The sequence below is a fragment of the Propithecus coquereli genome, unplaced genomic scaffold, assembly GCF_000956105.1.
Source record: "Propithecus coquereli isolate 6110/MARCELLA unplaced genomic scaffold, Pcoq_1.0 Scaffold358, whole genome shotgun sequence".
Lineage (NCBI taxonomy): Eukaryota > Metazoa > Chordata > Mammalia > Primates > Indriidae > Propithecus > Propithecus coquereli.
The window spans coordinates 1,260,331-1,279,406 of record NW_012149263.1 but is presented as its reverse complement, the minus strand read 5'-3'; the positions used below and the strand labels follow the sequence as shown (position 1 = coordinate 1,279,406).

The window sequence follows — 19,076 nt, the reverse complement described above, 5'->3', positions numbered from 1 at the left end:
GTGCAGGGCACTCAGTGGTGACTGAGACGTCCTGGATCCTGCCCTCCTGGATTCCGGAGGAGAGATGAAATATCACCAAATTTTTTTCTTGCTGATTTGCTCGAGTTTTTTGTAGATTCTGGGTATTAGCCCTTTATCGGGTGTACAGTTTGTAAATATTTTCTCCCATTCTGTAGGTTGTCTATTTGCTCTCTTATTTCCTTAGCTGTGCAGAAGCTTTTTAGTTTAATCAAATCCTATTTATTTATTTTTGTTGTTGCTGCAATTGCCACTGGGGGCTTGGTCATAAAGTCTTTGCCTAGGCAGAAATCTAGAAGGGTTTTTCCTACCAAATTGCGACAGCCCAGAGTGGTCAGGGCGGTGATGCAGGAATTCCGGGTCAGAGTGGTGGGGACTGGGAGTGGGGAGCACAGGGGTCTGTGTGGCCCAGCTTGGTGGGTGGTCCTAGAAGGTTTCCTGGAGGAAGGAACATCTGCCCCATCAGGAAAGACACGGAGCAGTTGACACGGTGAGGAGGCAGGGCTCGGTTTGCATTTCAGGCAGAGGAAAGTACATGTGCCAAGGTCCTGAAACAATAATTTTGAAAAAAAAAAAAAAAAAAGGCTTCTTGGGCGGGCTGGCTCCTAAGGCATGAACGGGAAACGGGGCGCACGGGAAGAAGGGGCGGCTGTGGTCTGACCCCATCGGGCCCTGCAGGGCGCTGAGTCCCTGAGAGTGTCATGGTCACGATTCCAGGAGACTCTTGTTCAAATTCCCCATAAACCCCACTCAATGTTCTCCTCCATTTAACAGTCTGTCCCCTGTCTCCTCTTTCTCAATAAAAAAATTTTTTTTCCATTCTGACCATTAATTGTTCTCAGAAAAAGTCTCCGATGATCTCTGTGCCCCAGGCTCAGAGAACCCTGCACTGCTGCGGTAACTGGACTGGGCCACACTCACAACGTTCTCGTGAGAAGTCCTTGCCCGTGAGTCGCACAAGGAATTGCCCATCAGCCCGAGATGGCATCTCGCAGTCCGCCGGGCTGCATTCCAGGGTGCCGAAGACGCTGGGACACGTCCTGCTTTGTCCTGATCCTGGTCGTGGGCGAAGCCTCCGTGTCCGCCTCCCAGAGCCGGAGGTCAGCATCGCTTCAATATACGATGAAAGATCAAATCGCACGAGCAAAGACCCCTACTCCCATCCCTGCCAAAGGCACAGAACTTGCGTACCACCTGACGGCTGTGAAATCAGGGAAGCAGGTAAAATATGTAGGCATCAGCATGGCTGAGCGCCATGGGCTGCGGCAGGGTCAGGTCAGGCCCGGCGTCCGCTTTAAGCGGTTGTGTGGGGGAGGTCGGGGGTCTTGGGGGCTCAGGCAGTGGCCGTGTCTCAGCTGCTCTGACCACCAGTGCAGCTGGGGGCCAGCCCTGGCTGGGACACTGTTTTGAGCAGAAAGTAAAGAGGTCATAGGGTAGCTCTCTGGCCATCTCCTAAGCCTCTTGAGATCCCCAGTGTCCACCTTGTTCTAGAACTGTTTACAGACTCGAGTGTGAGGCGCGTTCTGGCAGGGTGCTCTGAGAAGGGCACACAGCACTCCTGTGTTCCTGCCGGAAGTTCACAGTCTGACTCTATGAAGAACCGCCAGCAAAGCCAAACCGAGACAAAATCTACAAAATGACTGACTTAATCCTCTTCCAAGATGCCGAGGTCATGAAAGACAAGGGAAGATGGAGGCATCGTCACAGAACTGGAGGAGGCCATGGAGACGTGGCAACTAAATGTGAGGCACGACCCTGGGCTGGATCCTGGACTCGGGAAAGGACATTAGCGGGAAAAGCGGGGAAATTCAGATAAATCCTCTAGATGAGTTGATAATGTCTGATTAATGTTAATATCCTGAATTTGATCGTTAGACTGATTGTGTAAGAGACTGTCCTTACTCACAGGAGACACGTGCCTAAAGACTGCATAAACAACCATCCTGTCCCCAGCTTACTCTCAAATGATTCAGCAAAAAATTTTTAAAAATCTCTCTAGCTATCTACCCAGAACGCACAAATGTAGCAAATCATTAAATTTGGGTAAAGGGTAGGCAGGTGTTCCACCTGCCCCAGGCCCTGGATGCTTTGGGGGTACGGGGGCTGGTGGGCCAGGACCAAGGGGCCGGAGACATCATGAGCCACCTCAGGAATCCCCCAAGACTGTCACTATCTGAGGGCCCTCCCAGCGAGTGACTATTCCTGACCGCCAATGAGCAAATCCTGTTCAATACTCAACAATGTTTTTTTTTTTTTTGAGACAGAGTCTCGCTTTGTTGCCCAGACTAGAGTCAGTGCCATGGCATCAGCCTAGCTCACAGCAACCTCAAACTCCTGGGCTCAAGCAATCCTCCTGCCTCAGCCTCCCGAGTAGCTGGGACTACAGGCATGCGCCACCATGCCCGGCTAATATTTTCTATATATTTTTAGTTGTCTAGCTAATTTCTTCCTATTTTTAGTAGAGATGGGGTCTCACTCTTGCTCAGGCTGGTCTCAAACTCCTGACCTTGAGCTATCCTCCCGCCTCGGCCTCCCAGAGTGCTAGAATTACAGGCGTGGGCCACTGCTGCCCGGCCAACACTCAACAGTGTTTATTGAGCATCTACTATGTGGCAGAGGGGCACTGTTCTGGTACCGTGTGTACAGCAGCAAACACAACCAAGTCCCAGTCTTCCTTCTAGTGAGACAAGGTGGACACCAAATGAACAAAAATAAAATACCACGGCAGGTTGGAGTAAGAGGCGTGAATGAAGCAGGGTAAGGGAATGGAACTTGAAGGGGGTGCGGTATTACAGGGGGGACTCTCTGAAGAGGTAACACTGGAGCTGAGACCTGAAGGAGGTGTGAAAGAGCCACGCGGACATCTAAGGAGAGGGTCCCAGGCAGCAGGAGCTGCAAGTGCGCGGTTCTGAGGCAGGAATGACCTTGGTCTGTACAAAGGAGGCCAGTGCCTGCTCAGCCATGGTGGAAACGGAGGCAGGAGAGGCCATCTGCGGACGGATCTTGCAGGAATGACTGTGGAGTTTATCCCGAGTAGGAAGAGAAGCCTTTGGAGGGTTGTAAGTGCAGGAGTGACACAGCTGTTTTACACACGCGCAGCTCGGAGCCGGAGCTCACCCAGCAAGCGCGTGGACTACCGCACGCACGGGCAGTCGGTGTGACTGCGGCCCCCGCTCGGCTTTCCTGTAGCAGGCCGGGGACGACCAGGAGGCGGGTGTGGGGAGCAGCTCTGGCTGCCCAACAGCTTCGACTTTCCCAGGTGACCTGCTCCAGAGGAAAAGGACGTCGCCAAGGCGATTATCTTATCAGGCACACTCGCACCTGCCCCTGGAGACACGTCCACCCCGTGGCCGAGGCATGACCGTACCAAGGACCCCACCATTCCACCAGCCAGTCCCTCACTGCTGCCCACAGAGGTCCCTGCCTAGGGGATTTGGAAGGGGTCCCCAGACCTCCTGGCACCTGTCACTAAACACCAAGCTTGAGCCAGGACCCCTGGACACATCCTTTCCCCACTTTGCACCTTGGTTTCCCATCTGGGCACGCTGGGTGGGGACAGGGGAATGGCTGAGAGCTGTGCAGGCCCTCGCTGGATCTGTGGAGTGCCTCTGGGACCCTCCTCGAACACCTCTGAGCCTCAGTTTCCCCCTCTGCACCTCAGTTTCCCCCTCTGCACAACAAGAATGATAGCGCTGCCTTCACAGGGGTTTGTAGCAAGGACCCGTGAGGTCACATATGTACAGCACCTGGCACGCACATGGCGCTGCTGTCGTGGGGTTCGGGCGTACTGACGGCACCACGGTAGAGCCGGGCTCCGGGCCAAGCCTAGGCTGGAATCCTGCCCCTGATTCCCAGACATCGCAACCTTACGCGAAGTCCTTTCCCTGTCTGGGTCTCGGTTTCCCCATCTGTACAATGGGGGCTAAGAAGAGAACGTGGCTTTCCAGGGCTGTTGTGAAGAGCTAACGAAACCTGCAAGACCCAGTCCTGGTAAATACTCAGTAAACAGCGGCCATCACAGCGACTGCCGTGAGCACCCTTCTCGCCAGTTGGGCACGTGCCACATGGCCTAAAAGAGGACACTCTGCAGCTGACCTACCCAGTACTACGTCCTGATGCTGTCATATCCCAGCCCGGGGACCATGGGCAAGCGACTTAATCCCTCTGTGCCTCGGTTTCCCATCTATAAAGGGAGCCCTGACCTCAGAGGGTTGTTGTAGGGTTAAATAAGTTAATACACGAAAGCTTTTAGCACCATGCCTGGCACAGAATGAGCACCGTATGTTTTCTCTTCTGGTTGTTACTGTGGCTATTCCCCGTGATTCCCTGACCGGGGGCAGGTTGAGATGAGATCTGGGCGGGTTGGGACAGCACACCATGGAATGCCCGAGCTGTCCAGGCCTGGAGGTCACCCCAAGGAGCCCCGTAATCAGCTGTAATCAGGCTGGTTCTGCCCCACCCCCACTCTCCCCGGGTATATCAGGGCTGGTCCAGACCCCGGGCTCTGTCTGGGCAAAGGCGGGCAGGGTGACCAGGCGCCATGGGGAAGGCAGTGAGTGGGGCGCGGGGGTTGGGGATTGGAGGGTGGGGTCACGGATCCCAGTGGGATCTGAAGCCCCCCCTTCACCCCATCCCCAGGAGAATTACGAGCTCTACTCGGTGGAGCTGGGACCTGGTCCTGGTGGGGACATGGCAGCCAAGATGAAAAAGAAGAAGAAGGGCGGTGGGGGAGGCAAGAAGAAGGAGAAGCTGGAGAACATGAAGAAGGAGATGGAGATCGTGAGTGCGGGGCCTGGGCAGGGGCTGGGGTCGAGGCAGGGGCTGGGGTCGAGGCAGGAGGGCCGAGGCTGGGGCTGGGGCTGGGTCGGGCACTAAGCAGCGGGTGGGGGGTGGGGCCGATGAGAGCCCAGAGCAAGTGCCCTGCCCCCCACCGCGCAGAATGACCACCAGCTGTCCGTGGCAGAGCTGGAACAGAAATACCAGACCAGCGCCACCAAGGTGAGCTGGGGCAGGGGAGGGGTGGGTGCAGAGGGGGGAGGGAGGGGAGGCAGAAGGAGGGAGAGGGAGAAGAGCAGATGAAAAGAGGCAGAAAGACAGAGGCAGATAAGGGAGAGGGAAACAGGGGAGAGAAAGGTGAAGGAAGAGGAGAGAGACTGAGGGAGGGGCGAAGAGGGGAGGGTGGGGCCGGAACCAAGAGACAAAAACAGAAGCAAAGAGGAGCAGACAGATGGGAAAGAAGGACAGGGACAGAGGGGCTATCCCGGTGAGAGGAATGCCCTCCAGCCCCTGCCCTGACACCTCCCCCTCCGTCCGCAGGGCCTGTCTGCCAGCCTGGCGGCTGAGCTGCTGCTGCGGGATGGGCCCAACGCGCTGCGGCCTCCGCGGGGCACCCCCGAGTACGTCAAGTTTGCGCGGCAGCTGGCAGGAGGTCTGCAGTGCCTCATGTGGGTGGCTGCTGCCATCTGCCTCATCGCTTTTGCCATCCAGGCCAGCGAGGGTGACCTCACCACCGATGACAATGTGAGTGGCAGACGTGGGACATAGGGACTGGGGGACAGAAGACATGGAGCATGGGACTCAGGACAAAAGGGACATAGGGTGGGAATACAGAGACATAGAAATGCAGTCCCAAGATATGGGTCATGGGGGATGGAGGACACTGGGATACGGGACAGACCCAAGGACACGGATCACAGGACACACAGGGACATTGAGGATGCGTCTCAGATGTGGGGGACATAGGTGGTGATGTAGAGACATGGAAATGCAGTATGTAAGATACAGGATTTGGGAAACAGAGGACATGAGGACACAGAACAAACCAAAGATACAGGGGACATTGGGACTCAGATATGGGACACCAGAGCATGGGACAGAGGGACACAGGCCTCAGGACACAGCACATGGAGAGAAATAAGACATCAGACATAGAAGCACAGAAAGAGGAAATGGAGATGAGGACAAGGGACATTGGATATATGACAGGGTCAGAACAAGGGACATGGGGACTTAGGGACATGTGACATTGGACATGTGCTTGAAGAGTCAGGACATGTGACCCAGGATGGGGACTCAGAGGTACATGGACATGGGGAGACACTGGACACAGGGACTGGGGATTTGGAACATGGGGACATTGGTTGCGGAGGACACAATATGAAGCATGAGGTCTGCAGCCCACAAACAGGGAAATGGGGACGTGAGGACACAGGAACCCGTGGGCATAGGGGACACAGAGGGTGGCACACAGGTTATGGAAAACACAGAATATGAAATGTGGGACACAGGGAATACAGGCCATGGGAACATGAGGAGATGTGGGACAGAGGACGTGGGGAGCGCAAGATTTGGGGGACCCAGGAAAAGGGAGCACACAGACCAAGGTACTTCGTGACAAGGGGGACAAGTCACAGGAGACTGAGGAGTCAGGAGCCAGAGGATACGGGATATATACAGGAACCCAAGACACGGAGAATACAGGACAGGTGAATGTGGGCTATGAAGAACATGGGGACAGGGGACACAGGACATAGTGCACAAGGCTTCCTAGTAAGTGGGGAACACCACGGAGGTGACCCCAACACCACCAGGGGAGCAGGGAGCAGGCAGGTGGCCTCGGACAAGGAGCTTCCAGCCCCTTCACATAACCCCAGTCCCCCCTTCCCCAAGCTGTACCTGGCACTGGCCCTCATTGCCGTGGTCGTGGTTACCGGCTGCTTCGGCTACTACCAGGAGTTCAAGAGCACCAACATCATCGCCAGCTTCAAGAACCTCGTGCCCCAGGTGGGTTCCCCAGCCCGCAGCCACTTCAGCGTCCAGAGACCCAAACCGGCTCAGGCAGGCTCCTCCCGTCAGGTCCCTCCTGGCCCTCATCCGTGGCCTCCATCTCTCGCCAAAGGTCCCCAGCTCTCCCCATCTGTCACCTCCACACATCCCCATCACACTCAGCACCTCAACTTTGGCGCCCCCACCCCACAGCAAGCTACTGTGATCCGAGATGGGGACAAGTTCCAGATCAACGCAGATCAGCTTGTGGTGGGCGACCTGGTGGAGATGAAAGGCGGGGACCGTGTGCCAGCCGACATCCGCATCCTGGCGGCCCAGGGCTGCAAGGTGGACAACTCCTCGCTGACCGGAGAGTCCGAGCCCCAGACACGGTCGCCGGAGTGTACACACGAGAGCCCCCTGGAGACCCGCAACATCGCCTTCTTCTCCACCATGTGCCTCGAGGGTCTGTGAAGCCCCTGCCTGCCCGTCCCGTAGCCACACCGCCTCCCCACTTCCTGGGACCACCTCCACTGGCCCCACTTCTGCTGCGTTCTGGGACACACCCCCTCCCCCATCCGACTCCCACCTCTCCAGGGCTCACTGCCTCTCCATCCCCCACTACGGCTACCCTCTTCCCAGGTCACGCTGCCTCCACTGCCTGCCGTGACTGCCCCTCCTCGAGTTCACACTGCCGCGCGCGCCCCCCCCCCCGCTGCCCACCCAGCCCTGAGTCACCCTCCTGCCCCTCTGCAGGCACAGCGCAGGGCCTGGTGGTGAGCACGGGCGACCGCACCATCATCGGGCGCATCGCATCGCTGGCTTCAGGAGTGGAAAACGAGAAGACGCCCATCGCGATCGAGATTGAACATTTTGTGGACATCATTGCAGGCCTGGCCATCCTCTTTGGTGCCACATTTTTTGTGGTGGCCATGTGCATTGGCTACACCTTCCTGCGGGCCATGGTCTTCTTCATGGCCATTGTGGTGGCCTATGTGCCGGAGGGGCTGCTGGCCACTGTCACAGTGAGTGGGGGCAGAGGGGGTGCAGGGAGCTGAGAGCCTGTCCATCGTTTGCTCGTTCACCCAGGCTTCCGCCCATTATCTCCCGACCTGTGCGTCTACCCACTCCTCTCCCCATCCACTGCCTACCTTCCCATCCATCCATTCAGCAAACATTCACCACGGCTACTCTGGGCCATGTCCTGTGCCGTCGAGGGCTCAGAGATGAAGAGGCAGGATCCTTGACCGGAGGAGGCTGAGGTCTGGGGGGGCAGCCAGCATATAACAGTCAGCAGCCCGCCCAAGGCCAGCCCTGGAGGTGGCTCAGGGATGCTCATTTTCTCATTTTGACTATGCTAAGAGAACCTATGGAAGGAACCTCAGCTGGGACAGTGCAGAGAGGGGCCTGGCTGCATGAATCTGGGCAGATAGGAGAAGGTGTCCCAAGTAGAAAGCACAGGCTGAACACAAGCTTGGAGGCAGGAAAAAGGCTGGTTTTTGTTGTCGTTGTTTGTTTGTTTGCAGAAGAATGTTGCACACGCAGCACTCTGGCTGGGGTAAAGGATTCCCAGTGCTGTGAGAGCAGGGAAGCGGGACAGGAAGCAAGGATTGGTCCCCAGCCTGCATGTCTCGCCCCTCCCCCAGGTCTGCCTGTCCCTGACAGCCAAGCGGCTGGCCAGTAAGAACTGTGTGGTCAAGAACCTGGAAGCAGTGGAGACACTGGGCTCCACCTCCGTGATCTGCTCCGACAAGACGGGGACCCTCACTCAGAACCGCATGACTGTGTCCCATCTGTGGTTTGACAACCACATCCATTCGGCTGACACTACGGAAGACCAGTCAGGTGTGGGGGTGGGAGGGGACAGGCTGGGTCTGGCAGACGGCGGAGACCTGACGGGAGCCTAGGGAAGGCTTTTCCTTAGTGGGGAGGGGGCGGTGTCCTGAGTTCCGGGAGGGAGCTCAGCTCCAGGTCTGCGGAGCTCCCTCGCGGCCCCAGCCTGGACGCCTGGTCTCCAGGGCAGACGTTCGACCAGTCCTCGGAGACGTGGCGGGCGCTGTGCCGCGTGCTCACCCTGTGCAACCGTGCGGCCTTCAAGTCCGGCCAGGACGCAGTGCCGGTGCCCAAGGTGAGAGCCGGGGGGACTCCAGGCGATCCCGGGAGCCTCGTGCAGCCGGGTTCGCCCCTGACACCGGCCCCCGCTCCCAGCGCATCGTGATCGGAGACGCATCCGAGACGGCCCTGCTCAAGTTCTCGGAGCTGACGCTGGGCAACGCCATGGGCTACCGCGAGCGCTTCCCTAAAGTCTGCGAGATCCCCTTCAACTCCACCAACAAGTTCCAGGTGTGCACCGGCCCCGCCCACAGAAGGGGCACGCCCACTTAAGACCCCACCCACACCGGGCGGGCCTACGGTGGTGCTCCGTTCTGTCTTCAGCTCTCGGTAGACAAACCCCGTTCCCAGTGCGCGTCTGCCACAGCCCCAGCCCACCTAGGGCCAGGCCCCGCCCACGGCCAGGCCCCGCCCACAGCCCTCCGCTGGGGGGCTGTCCGCGCGCTCCCGGTTATCCGGCCCTCGGTGCAGGGAAGCTCGCTAAACAAGTCCCTCCCCCGGCCCAAGTCCGCATTGCCTGTGCCCAGGACCCTAACTCCGCGCCTAGGCCCCCTCCTTCTCCCCTACCTTTCCCGCCCTGGGCCCCGCCCCGCCCTCCGTGGCCGCGCCCACAGCCCCGCCCCCCGCCCCCAGCTGTCCATCCACACGCTGGAGGACCCACGGGACCCGCGGCACCTGCTGGTGATGAAGGGCGCCCCCGAGCGCGTGCTGGAGCGCTGCAGCTCCATCCTCATCAAGGGCCAGGAGCTGCCGCTGGACGAGCAGTGGCGCGAGGCCTTCCAGACTGCCTACATGAGCCTGGGAGGCCTGGGCGAGCGCGTGCTCGGTGAGGCCCCGGCGGCGGGGTTAGGAGATAAGCCGGCCTCCCCGACCCGCCCGCCCTTTCTCATCCCTGGCTGACAGCTGACCCACCCCAGTCCACACACGCACCCGTGACTTTCCCCATCTCCGTCCTGACCCCTGGTTCTCCTCAACCCCTTCTTTGACCCCAGTCCCTTCCCACTCGTCCTCGCCTGGACCTTTCCCGTCCTGACCTGGCCTGTGGTCATTTGACTTGTCCCAGCGCTTGCCTCAACTGATGACCTACCCTTGCTGGGACCTGCACCTTTCAGTGTCCTCCCCTTGACCCTCTGACTTTTCCCAGTCCCTGCAAGACTTTCCCCAATCCTTATCCTGACTTCTGACCCCCCTCCAATTTTTGTCCTGACCCCTTAAACTTCCCTGACTTCGACCCTGGAAGGAGATCTGTGGTCCAATTCTGGATCTTTCGCCTTACCTGCTGTGTGACCTCTGGCGAGAAATGTCCCCTCTCTAAGCCTCAGTTTCCTCACCTGCAAGATGGGTTCGAGCCTCGCGGGGTGGTTGTGAGGATGGATTCAGATAATGTGGATGCAGGGCCAGCACAGGGCCAGGCATGCATGGGTGCCTGGTGCAAGAGGCCTGGCTATTTTCCTCACTTCCGGGCCCTGCTAGGCAGGGTCTGCCCAGGACTCCTCTCTGACTTCCTGTTTCTGGTCAGGCTTCTGCCAGCTCTACCTGAGTGAGAAGGACTACCCACCTGGCTATGCCTTCGACGTGGAGGCCATGAACTTTCCATCTGGTGGCCTCTGCTTTGCCGGACTCGTATCCATGATCGACCCACCCCGGGCCACCGTCCCCGATGCTGTGCTCAAGTGCCGCACAGCAGGCATCCGGGTATGCCACTGGGGAGAGGAACAGGCAGGGGTGAAGGCAGAGAAAAGACGGATTTGGGGTTGAGGAACCCTATGACAGAAACTCACCTGAAACTGGCTTGAACCGAAATAGATTGGTTCATGATACTGAAAAATTCTGGGGAATGAAGCTTCATCGGATCTGCCTTTCTCCATGTCTCAGCTCTGCTTTTCTCTCTACTGGCTTTATTCTCAAGCAGTCCCTCCATCTGGGTGGGCAAAGATGACACACCCCTGCCCCAGGAGCTCTTACAGCTCCCACCCATCCAGCCAGCCCACAGAAAGAGAGCGCCTCTTTTGCAGGAGCGCAAGACTGGGTCACGTGTTCATCCCTGAACTGGTCACTATGGCTGGGGATGGGACACTTTGACTGGCCAGGTCTGGGCTTACTTGCTCAATCTTGGCCAGGGACTTCCCTTCAACCAGTGGCCTAGGGGAGAAGGGTGGTTCCCCAAAGACAAAAGGGGAGTCCATGCTGAGCAAGCGATGCCCAAGCCCTTCCCACGGTCCCTAAGGCCCTGTGAAATCTGGGCCTTGTTACCTCTCTGTGCTCATTCCTTAGTCCACTACCCCTTGTTCATGCCTCTTTAGTCATGCGGTCCTCCCTGCTGCGCCTCCAACAGTTCAGGCATGTTCTCGCCTCAGAGCCTTTGCGCTGGCTGTTCCCTCTACCAGGAACACCCTTCCCCCAGGTTTCCACGTGGCCAACTCCCTCACCTCTGCTCAAATATCACCTTCTCAATGAGGCCTTCCCTGGGCATGCTTAAAATCAAGCCACCACTTCCTCCACCAAGCTTAGTATTTTTTTCCCTCCTCTTAATGTGCTATATAATTCATTTCTTTATTTCATTTATGTTCTGTCTTCCTCACTAGCATGTCAGCTCCACAAAGATAGGGATCTTTGTTTTGTCCCTGCTATGTCCCAAGCACAAAGCAGGTGGTCACATTTGGGTGAATAAATGAACAAGTGTATCAGCAGACAGCTACCAGGGAGGACAAGGGGATTAGGCTGATCTGAAGGGGTCATGGGTCTGCTGGTCCCCCCCACAGGTGATCATGGTGACAGGTGACCACCCCATCACAGCCAAGGCCATCGCAGCCAGCGTGGGGATCATCTCAGAAGGCAGTGAGACAGTGGAGGACATTGCTGCCCGGCTGCGTGTGCCCGTGGAGCAGGTCAATCGGAAGTAAGCGTGGCCGGCCCTCCCCAGGGTTCTCCCCACACCCCGCACAGACAGAGGCCCCAGTGAGGTCCTCCCACATCCCTCCCCAGGGAGGCCCGTGCCTGCGTGATCAATGGCATGCAGCTGAAGGACATGGACCCGTCAGAGCTGGTCGAGGCGCTGCGCACCCACCCGGAGATGGTGTTTGCTCGCACCAGCCCCCAGCAGAAGTTGGTGATCGTGGAGAGCTGCCAGCGACTGGTAAGGCCCTGCTGATGGGGGTGGACGGATGGGCCGGGCTGGCATGGGCTGGCCTCTCGCTGACTGCCCACCCCCCTGCACCCCCTGCCTGCAGGGCGCAATTGTGGCTGTCACAGGGGATGGTGTGAACGACTCCCCCGCCCTGAAGAAGGCGGACATCGGAGTGGCCATGGGCATTGCCGGCTCAGATGCTGCTAAAAATGCAGCCGACATGATCCTGCTGGATGACAACTTCGCCTCCATCGTGACAGGAGTGGAACAGGGTCCGGGCCAGGCCAGGGGACGGGCAGGCGGTGCGGGCGCAGGAGGGAACGGGCTGCAAGGAGGCTGAGGTGCCTGCTGTACCCCCCAGGCCGACTGATCTTTGACAACCTGAAGAAGTCCATCGCCTACACACTGACCAAGAACATCCCCGAGCTGACGCCGTACCTCATTTACATCACTGTCAGCGTGCCCCTGCCACTCGGCTGCATCACCATCCTCTTCATAGAGCTCTGCACTGACATCGTGAGTCCGCAGCCCCATGCCCCACCCGCTAGTGCCCATGGACACATGCCCACGGGCGGACAGGACGGACAGGGGCCACCACAGACCCTCCTGGACATAGAGTGAAACAGACAAGACAGCCAGAGGTGAAGACACAGGTGGGCAAGCAGGTAGACAGGGACAGACCTACAGACCTGCACACACAGGGGGATACTCACGTAGGCATGGACGGACCCAGGGACACACAGGGACTCAGATGTGGACACTCAGAGATATTAAAAGACACAGATATCTGGCCAAACTTGGATCGCAGACAGACAGCCCTAAACAGACATGGGCAAATAAACACCCACAGACCCCAGGCAGACGGACAGGGAAGGGCCACAGATACAGCCACGAACGCAGCCAGATTGCACAGCTGTGTTGGCAGATACTCATTGAACGACATTTGCATAGTGCTTACTCTGGGCCAGGGACGCGCTAATTTACTTAATTTTGTCCTCATACCTGTGAGATGGGTTTTATTATTATCACGCCCGTTTTACTGATGAGCTCAGTGAGGCACAGGCAGGCTGAGTGGCTTGCCCCAGGTCACACGGCAAGTAAGTGGCACTGCTAGGATTTGAGCCCAGGCAGTCAGGTGCCCCAGAGCCTGAGCCCCTGATCAGCATGCTCTGCTGCCACCCTGGAGTCACAAACAGATGGGGGCTGACACGGGGTCACACAGAGAGAGTGACAGAGACACACATGAAAACAGAGACAGGGACACAGTCATAGAGAAAGAGGCTAGAGACAGGGACAGTGCCCCAGAGACCACAGTATAAAAATACAGAGACAGAGAGGGAGGAGGAGGAGGAGGGACGGGGAGAGAGAGAGAACCATAGTGGACATGACAGCAGACATTCTTGTGAAGATGGACACCAGGATGCATGTGGTCCGGACATGCCACTCCTCCGACAGGGCCAGCGGGCCCCAGGCTGTCCAGGCAGGTGTGGCTGTGTGGTTGCTGCAGGTCCTACCTCCCAGCCTCAGTCACTTTCCTGCCCATGGATGGGGGAAGGGGGGATCCAGGGGCCAGGCAAACCCTCATCCCTGGTTCCTTCCACTCCTGGCCAGTTCCCGTCCGTGTCCTTGGCATATGAGAAGGCTGAGAGTGACATCATGCACCTGCGTCCACGGAATCCAAAGCGTGACAGATTGGTCAACGAGCCCCTGGCTGCCTACTCCTACTTCCAGATTGGTAGTGCCACAGGGCCAGGGAGGCCGGCTGGGGGGGGCTCTTCAGTGGGGCTACTCGTCTGCCTGGGGGTCCCTGACTTGGGCTCTGGCTTGCTCTGGATCTTGGCGTCTGCATTTGATCCTGGGGCTCTGTTGTTCTCTGTGTCCCTCTCTGTTCGTCAAGGTTTCTTTGGTCCCCCAGTGTCCCTGCTCTGTCTCTGGCCTTGTTCTCCATGACCCTGTCTCCTGGTCATTGCTGATTTCCATCTTTTTTGAGTTCTCTGGGTATGTCTCTCTCTGCCTGTGTCCCTGTCTCTCCATGTCTCCATCTCTGTCTCCCTGTGTCCCTGTGCCTCCCTGTGTCTCCTTGCCGCTCCCCAGGTGCCATCCAGTCATTTGCTGGCTTCACTGACTATTTCACGGCCATGGCCCAGGAGGGCTGGTTCCCGCTGCTGTGTGTGGGGCTGCGGCCACACTGGGAGAACCACCACCTACAAGATCTGCAGGACAGCTACGGCCAGGAGTGGGTGAGCCCCTGTCCCACCCCATGCCATCCATGGCTCCCTCCTTCCCAGTGCCACCTACCTCGTGTGGCTCACTCGCTCCTCCACATGTGACAGTTCAGCCAGAGTACCCCAGACACCCAGACCCTCTGCCAACTCTCTGCTCCAAACTCCTGCTTCTGAGGATCACAGCTGCAGATGGGTCCTCTCCCTGCCGCCGGGACGCATCGTCTCTATTCTGTTATGTTCCCTGCAGTGTCACCGCACAGGGTACTGCATGTGTGGTCCACTTTAATGACAGTTTGGAGCACGGCGAGGCTAGATCTGGCTAGCAGATGTGTTAGTTTGCCCGTGGAGTTATAGATCAGGATATTCCTCTTAGACCTTTACTGTCATCGTTAAGAATACAGACCTTAGGCCGGGCGCGGTGGCTCCCGCCTGTAATCCTAGCACTCTGGGAGGCCGAGGCGGGCGGGTTGTTTGAGAGCTCAGGAGTTCGAAACCAGCCTGAGCAAGAGCGAGACCCCGTCTCTACTAAAAATAGAAAGAAATTAATCGGACAACTAAAAATATATAGAAAAAATTAGCCGGGCATGGTGGCGCATGCCTGTAATCCCAGCTACTTGGGAGGCTGAGGCAGAGGATGGCTTGAGCCCAGGAGTTTGAGGTTGCTGTGAGCTAGGCTGATGCCACGGCACTCTAGCCCGGGCAACACAGTGAGACTCTGTCTCAAAAAAAAAAAAAAAATAATAATACAGACCTTAGAGCCAGACTGCCTGGATTCATGGTCTGGCCCTGCTCCTCACAAGCTGTGTGACCTGGGGCGAGTCGCTGTGCCTCTCTGTGCCTCAGTTTTCTCACCTGTAAAGTGGGGAGAATACTGAGGTCTAGCTCAGTGGTTTTCACTGCTTGTTCCCAGACCAGCAACATCAGAGTCACCTGGGAACTTGTTTGAAACGCAGGTTCTTAAGCCCTATCCCAGACCTCTGGCATTAGAAGCTCTGGGGACGGGGCCTGGAAGTCTGTGTTTGAAGCAGCCCTCGCGGGGATTCGGATGCCTGCTAAACTTTCAGCACCACTGATCTGCGTCACAGTGTTCTCAGGATTAAATGAGATAATACATGTGAAACATTTTATCCCTGGAGCGTACCTGGTGTTCCGGGCACAGCTGGGATTAGAATGAGTTGTGCTGAAGAGATGGCCGGCACAGTGGCGCCCCCCGCAAATGGGCCTTCTGTTCCCCAAAGGCCCGCTGAGCCCGCTTCACTCCTTTTTGCCGTCTGCCTGGTCCCTGGAGCCACTGGCCTTGGCAAAGCCTGTCCAGGATCCCAGTTCCCTTTTCCCAGGCCCCTTCTGTTGGGTGCCCAGGAAATCGACATCCCTGTTTGTTGTGAAAGCCGTCTGGCCTGGCCCACGTTTGCCCAGGCACTGTCATCCAAGGCCTGCTGGGCTGAGGTTTCTGGGCCGCACACTCTGGGGTCCCACACGCCTGGCAGATCCTGCCTCTCTCCTCCCCCCCAACCCCAGCCTCTGACGCAAGGGAAACAGAGCACTGCAGAGGCTCTCCGTCTGGGCTCAGGCTGCTTTCCTTCCCTCCCGGCCACAGACATTCGGGCAGCGCCTGTACCAGCAGTACACCTGCTACACCGTGTTCTTCATCAGCATCGAGATGTGCCAGATCGCTGACGTCCTCATCCGCAAGACGCGCCGCCTCTCCGCCTTCCAGCAGGGCTTCTTCAGGTGTCCTCAGCCAGCCCCAGCCCTGCCCCAGCCCGCCCTCCACCCCTGGCCCCAGTTCCCCTCAGATCATGACTACGGTTTGCTGCAGCCGGTGCATGCCAGCGCCGGATGCACCCACGCCAGATGCCGAACATTTTCTTATCTCCACTGCCCAGTGGCTCAGGCCACGTGCCTCCCGGTGGTCCCTCCATATTTCATTAACTAAAGGGGTAACGCTGACAGGGCCAGCACCCACTGTTGGGGAGGCCCAGGCCGCTCCAGTGTTAGGTGTTCAGAACAGCTTGCTGATGACGTCTGTCCTAGTACCCTGATTTCCATCTGCTCCCCAACTCCTGACGGCTTATCTTCATCCCATCCCGCCCCACCCCAGGAATAGGATCCTGGTGATCGCCATCGTGTTCCAGGTGTGCATCGGCTGCTTCCTGTGCTACTGCCCCGGAATGCCCAACATCTTCAACTTCATGCCCATTCGGTGAGGGCTTGTGAGGCGTGAGTGGAGGGACGGGGGATGCGGGACACAGGCCTGGGGGCAGCCTTTACCTTGCTATCTCGCCTGTGCCTTCAGGTACCAGTGGTGGCTGGTCCCCATGCCCTTTGGCCTCCTCATCTTCGTCTATGATGAGATCCGGAAACTTGGAGTTCGCTGCTGCCCAGGGAGTGAGTCTGGAGACTGGGCGCCTGGGGGTGGGGGCTGAAACGTTTCAGAGCAGCTGCACCCACCTTTGATCCTCAACACTTGACCTCCAAGCTCTTGACCCTCCATACCAGACTGCCACTGAAGCCCCCAGCCCCACCCCCAGCTCTGAGTCTCCTCTCTCGCCCAGGCTGGTGGGACCAGGAGCTGTACTACTAGAGGGACAGCTGCCTTCAAGCCATCCCTGCACCCGCCACAGCCAGGTGGGGGCCTGGCTCATGGGACCCTCTGGACAGCCACCAAAACATCTGCGCAATCAAGAGTCCTGGACCACCTGTGTCTGCTTCTGAAGCCCATGGCACCCCAACCTTGGAGGGACCCACTCCCCTTCCCTAGCCCCAAGGTCCCCATCCTCCTGGAGAAGCAGTCCCTGGGCACAGTCCTCTGAAGTGGTGGGGCTTGGACAGCGTGGGAGCTGGCAGCTCCTGGTAAGGTGTGTCTGTCCTTAGGACTCCAGTCCAGGCAAGAGGGCTGCCCGGGGCTCATTGTTACAAACGCGCTTGTGTCCTGCACCACAGCAATAAAGCCGTTCACGCTGACTGTGCATTTATTCCATGCCGGGCACCGTCGTAAGCGTCTTTCTTAATCTCCTTCAATCCTGCAAAATAGGGGCTGTTTGTCCAGGGCTGCATCTCTAGGCTAGAACCCAGCCTGGCACATAGTAGGTGCTCAATAAACCTTCCTTGGGGGAAATAATTCCCATTTCTTTGCCCAGCATTACAGCACTTAAAGGCAAGCTGGGATGTGACCACAGGTGGCCTCCAGAGTGGGTGTCTTTACCTGCTCCACTGCTTGGACAGCCACCTCTGGGCCTTCTCTGTCCTCGGCACCTTTTCCTTCCAGGAGGCTCCTTGACGCAAGGGGACCCAAATCTCTTCCACATCAAGCGTCCCCTACCCCGACCTTCATAGGTATCTCCGCTGATTCTACTTGCTCAGTCCTTTGTCCCTGCAATGGTCAGTCCCTGGCCAACTCCTGGAGGTCCCCTACTCATACCTCCCACCTGAAGTTAACCCCTCCAACTGCTAGAAACACCCCCCAACCTCTGGCCCTTCCTCTGCCCAGTGCCCTTTGCCTGCTTCTCTTTCCCTTTCTCTTTTCTTTTTGGCATCAGAGGTCCCACAGTGGATTTCTTCCCCTTCCTTGAGTTTCTCTGGCTGTGGCCTCGGCTTCTCCTTCTCCTTCCTCTTCACCACAGCCCCCTACCTACGCCCATGGCCTCAGTTTTCTCTGCAGTGACACCCACACGTCTCCAGCCTCCGCCGGTGTGTCACAGGTGACTCATACTGGCTTCTGCATCATCCCCCAAACCTGTTCCCCCCACTGCCCCATCAGTGTGCTTCCTTCTCCCTAGGACACACTGTGGGCCCCAAATTTGTATTATCCTGGACTTCTTTGCTCCTTCCTTACCTGTCATCTCCCTACGGTGCCCCCATCGATAAAAAAAGACACAGCCCACTGGTCCCCAACATCTCTCTACTTGGCTTTTAGCCACTCTGCTCCTAACCCTGCCAGCCCCGCTCTGGTCCAGCCCTGGCCTTGCTCTCCCCCCCAACACAATGCATGGAGAGCTTCCTGAAGGCAAATCTGGCCTTGTCCTTCCACTGCCTAGAACTCTCCAGGTTCCTCTCGCCCCCTGGCTACCCCCCAGCCAGCCTTCAGAGCCTTCTGAGATGTGGACCCCTGCCAACTTCTGCAGCCTCACAAGCCTTGAACTCGTTCCAACCAGTTCTTCTGTTCCCCGGAGAAGCCAGGCCCTCTCTCTGACTGCAAGACCCTGCGCCTGCCTTGATCCTTCCTTTTCTCTGCCTTATTCTTCAGGCCTCAGTTCACACAGCCCTGCCACGGGACAGCCCACACTGCCTCCAGGCCAGGTCAGGAACTACTCTGGGTCCCCAGAACCCGTGTTTCCCCATCATGACCCTGATGGCCGCAGCCTGGCTCGTCACACCCCTACCACGGCCCAGGCTACACCGTCACAGCCCTGATCACTCTGGCCTGTGCTCCTCCCATCTCAACTCTAACTCGAGTCTCTCCCTGAGCCCCATGTAATTGGGAGCATTTCAGACAGTTGGTCATTTCTGCAACCTTCACTTGTCCCAATACGTGTAAAGGGACAGGCAGGGCAGGGGATGGATGTGTGGGAGAAAATGACCCCATTACGTATCTACCCAGATGGGCTGGGAGAGCACCCCATCTTCCTTTCGACGTCAAAGTCAAGGCAACCAATCACTCTCAACCCCCAAGAGACCTGCGGACCCTGTGTTTACTTAGGGCAATGAAGAAGGGTGGGGCTAGATGTTGGCTCCTCAGTCTGAGGATAAATGTTCCCTCTGAAAACATCAAGACTGTCATAGCACAGCTGAACAGAGCTGTCCTTCGTGCTTTCCTAGGCCCAAGGCTA

General features: G+C 57.7%; 1 protein-coding gene across 1 annotated transcript; it reads left to right on the top strand.

Moving 5' to 3' along the window:
* Positions 1-4,558: 4,558 nt before the first annotated feature.
* Positions 4,559-17,217, top strand: ATP4A (ATPase, H+/K+ exchanging, alpha polypeptide). Its single transcript, XM_012651616.1, has 22 exons — positions 4,559-4,570; positions 4,657-4,797; positions 4,957-5,016; positions 5,335-5,538; positions 6,688-6,801; positions 6,997-7,249; positions 7,540-7,808; positions 8,430-8,628; positions 8,802-8,911; positions 8,992-9,126; positions 9,529-9,721; positions 10,415-10,590; positions 11,658-11,794; positions 11,881-12,031; positions 12,126-12,294; positions 12,384-12,538; positions 13,634-13,757; positions 14,117-14,262; positions 15,845-15,978; positions 16,349-16,450; positions 16,544-16,635; positions 16,803-17,217. Exons 1-22 carry the CDS (start codon positions 4,559-4,561, stop codon positions 16,829-16,831), a joined length of 3,105 nt encoding a protein of 1,034 aa, XP_012507070.1. The 3' UTR covers positions 16,832-17,217.
* Positions 17,218-19,076: the final 1,859 nt, after the last annotated feature.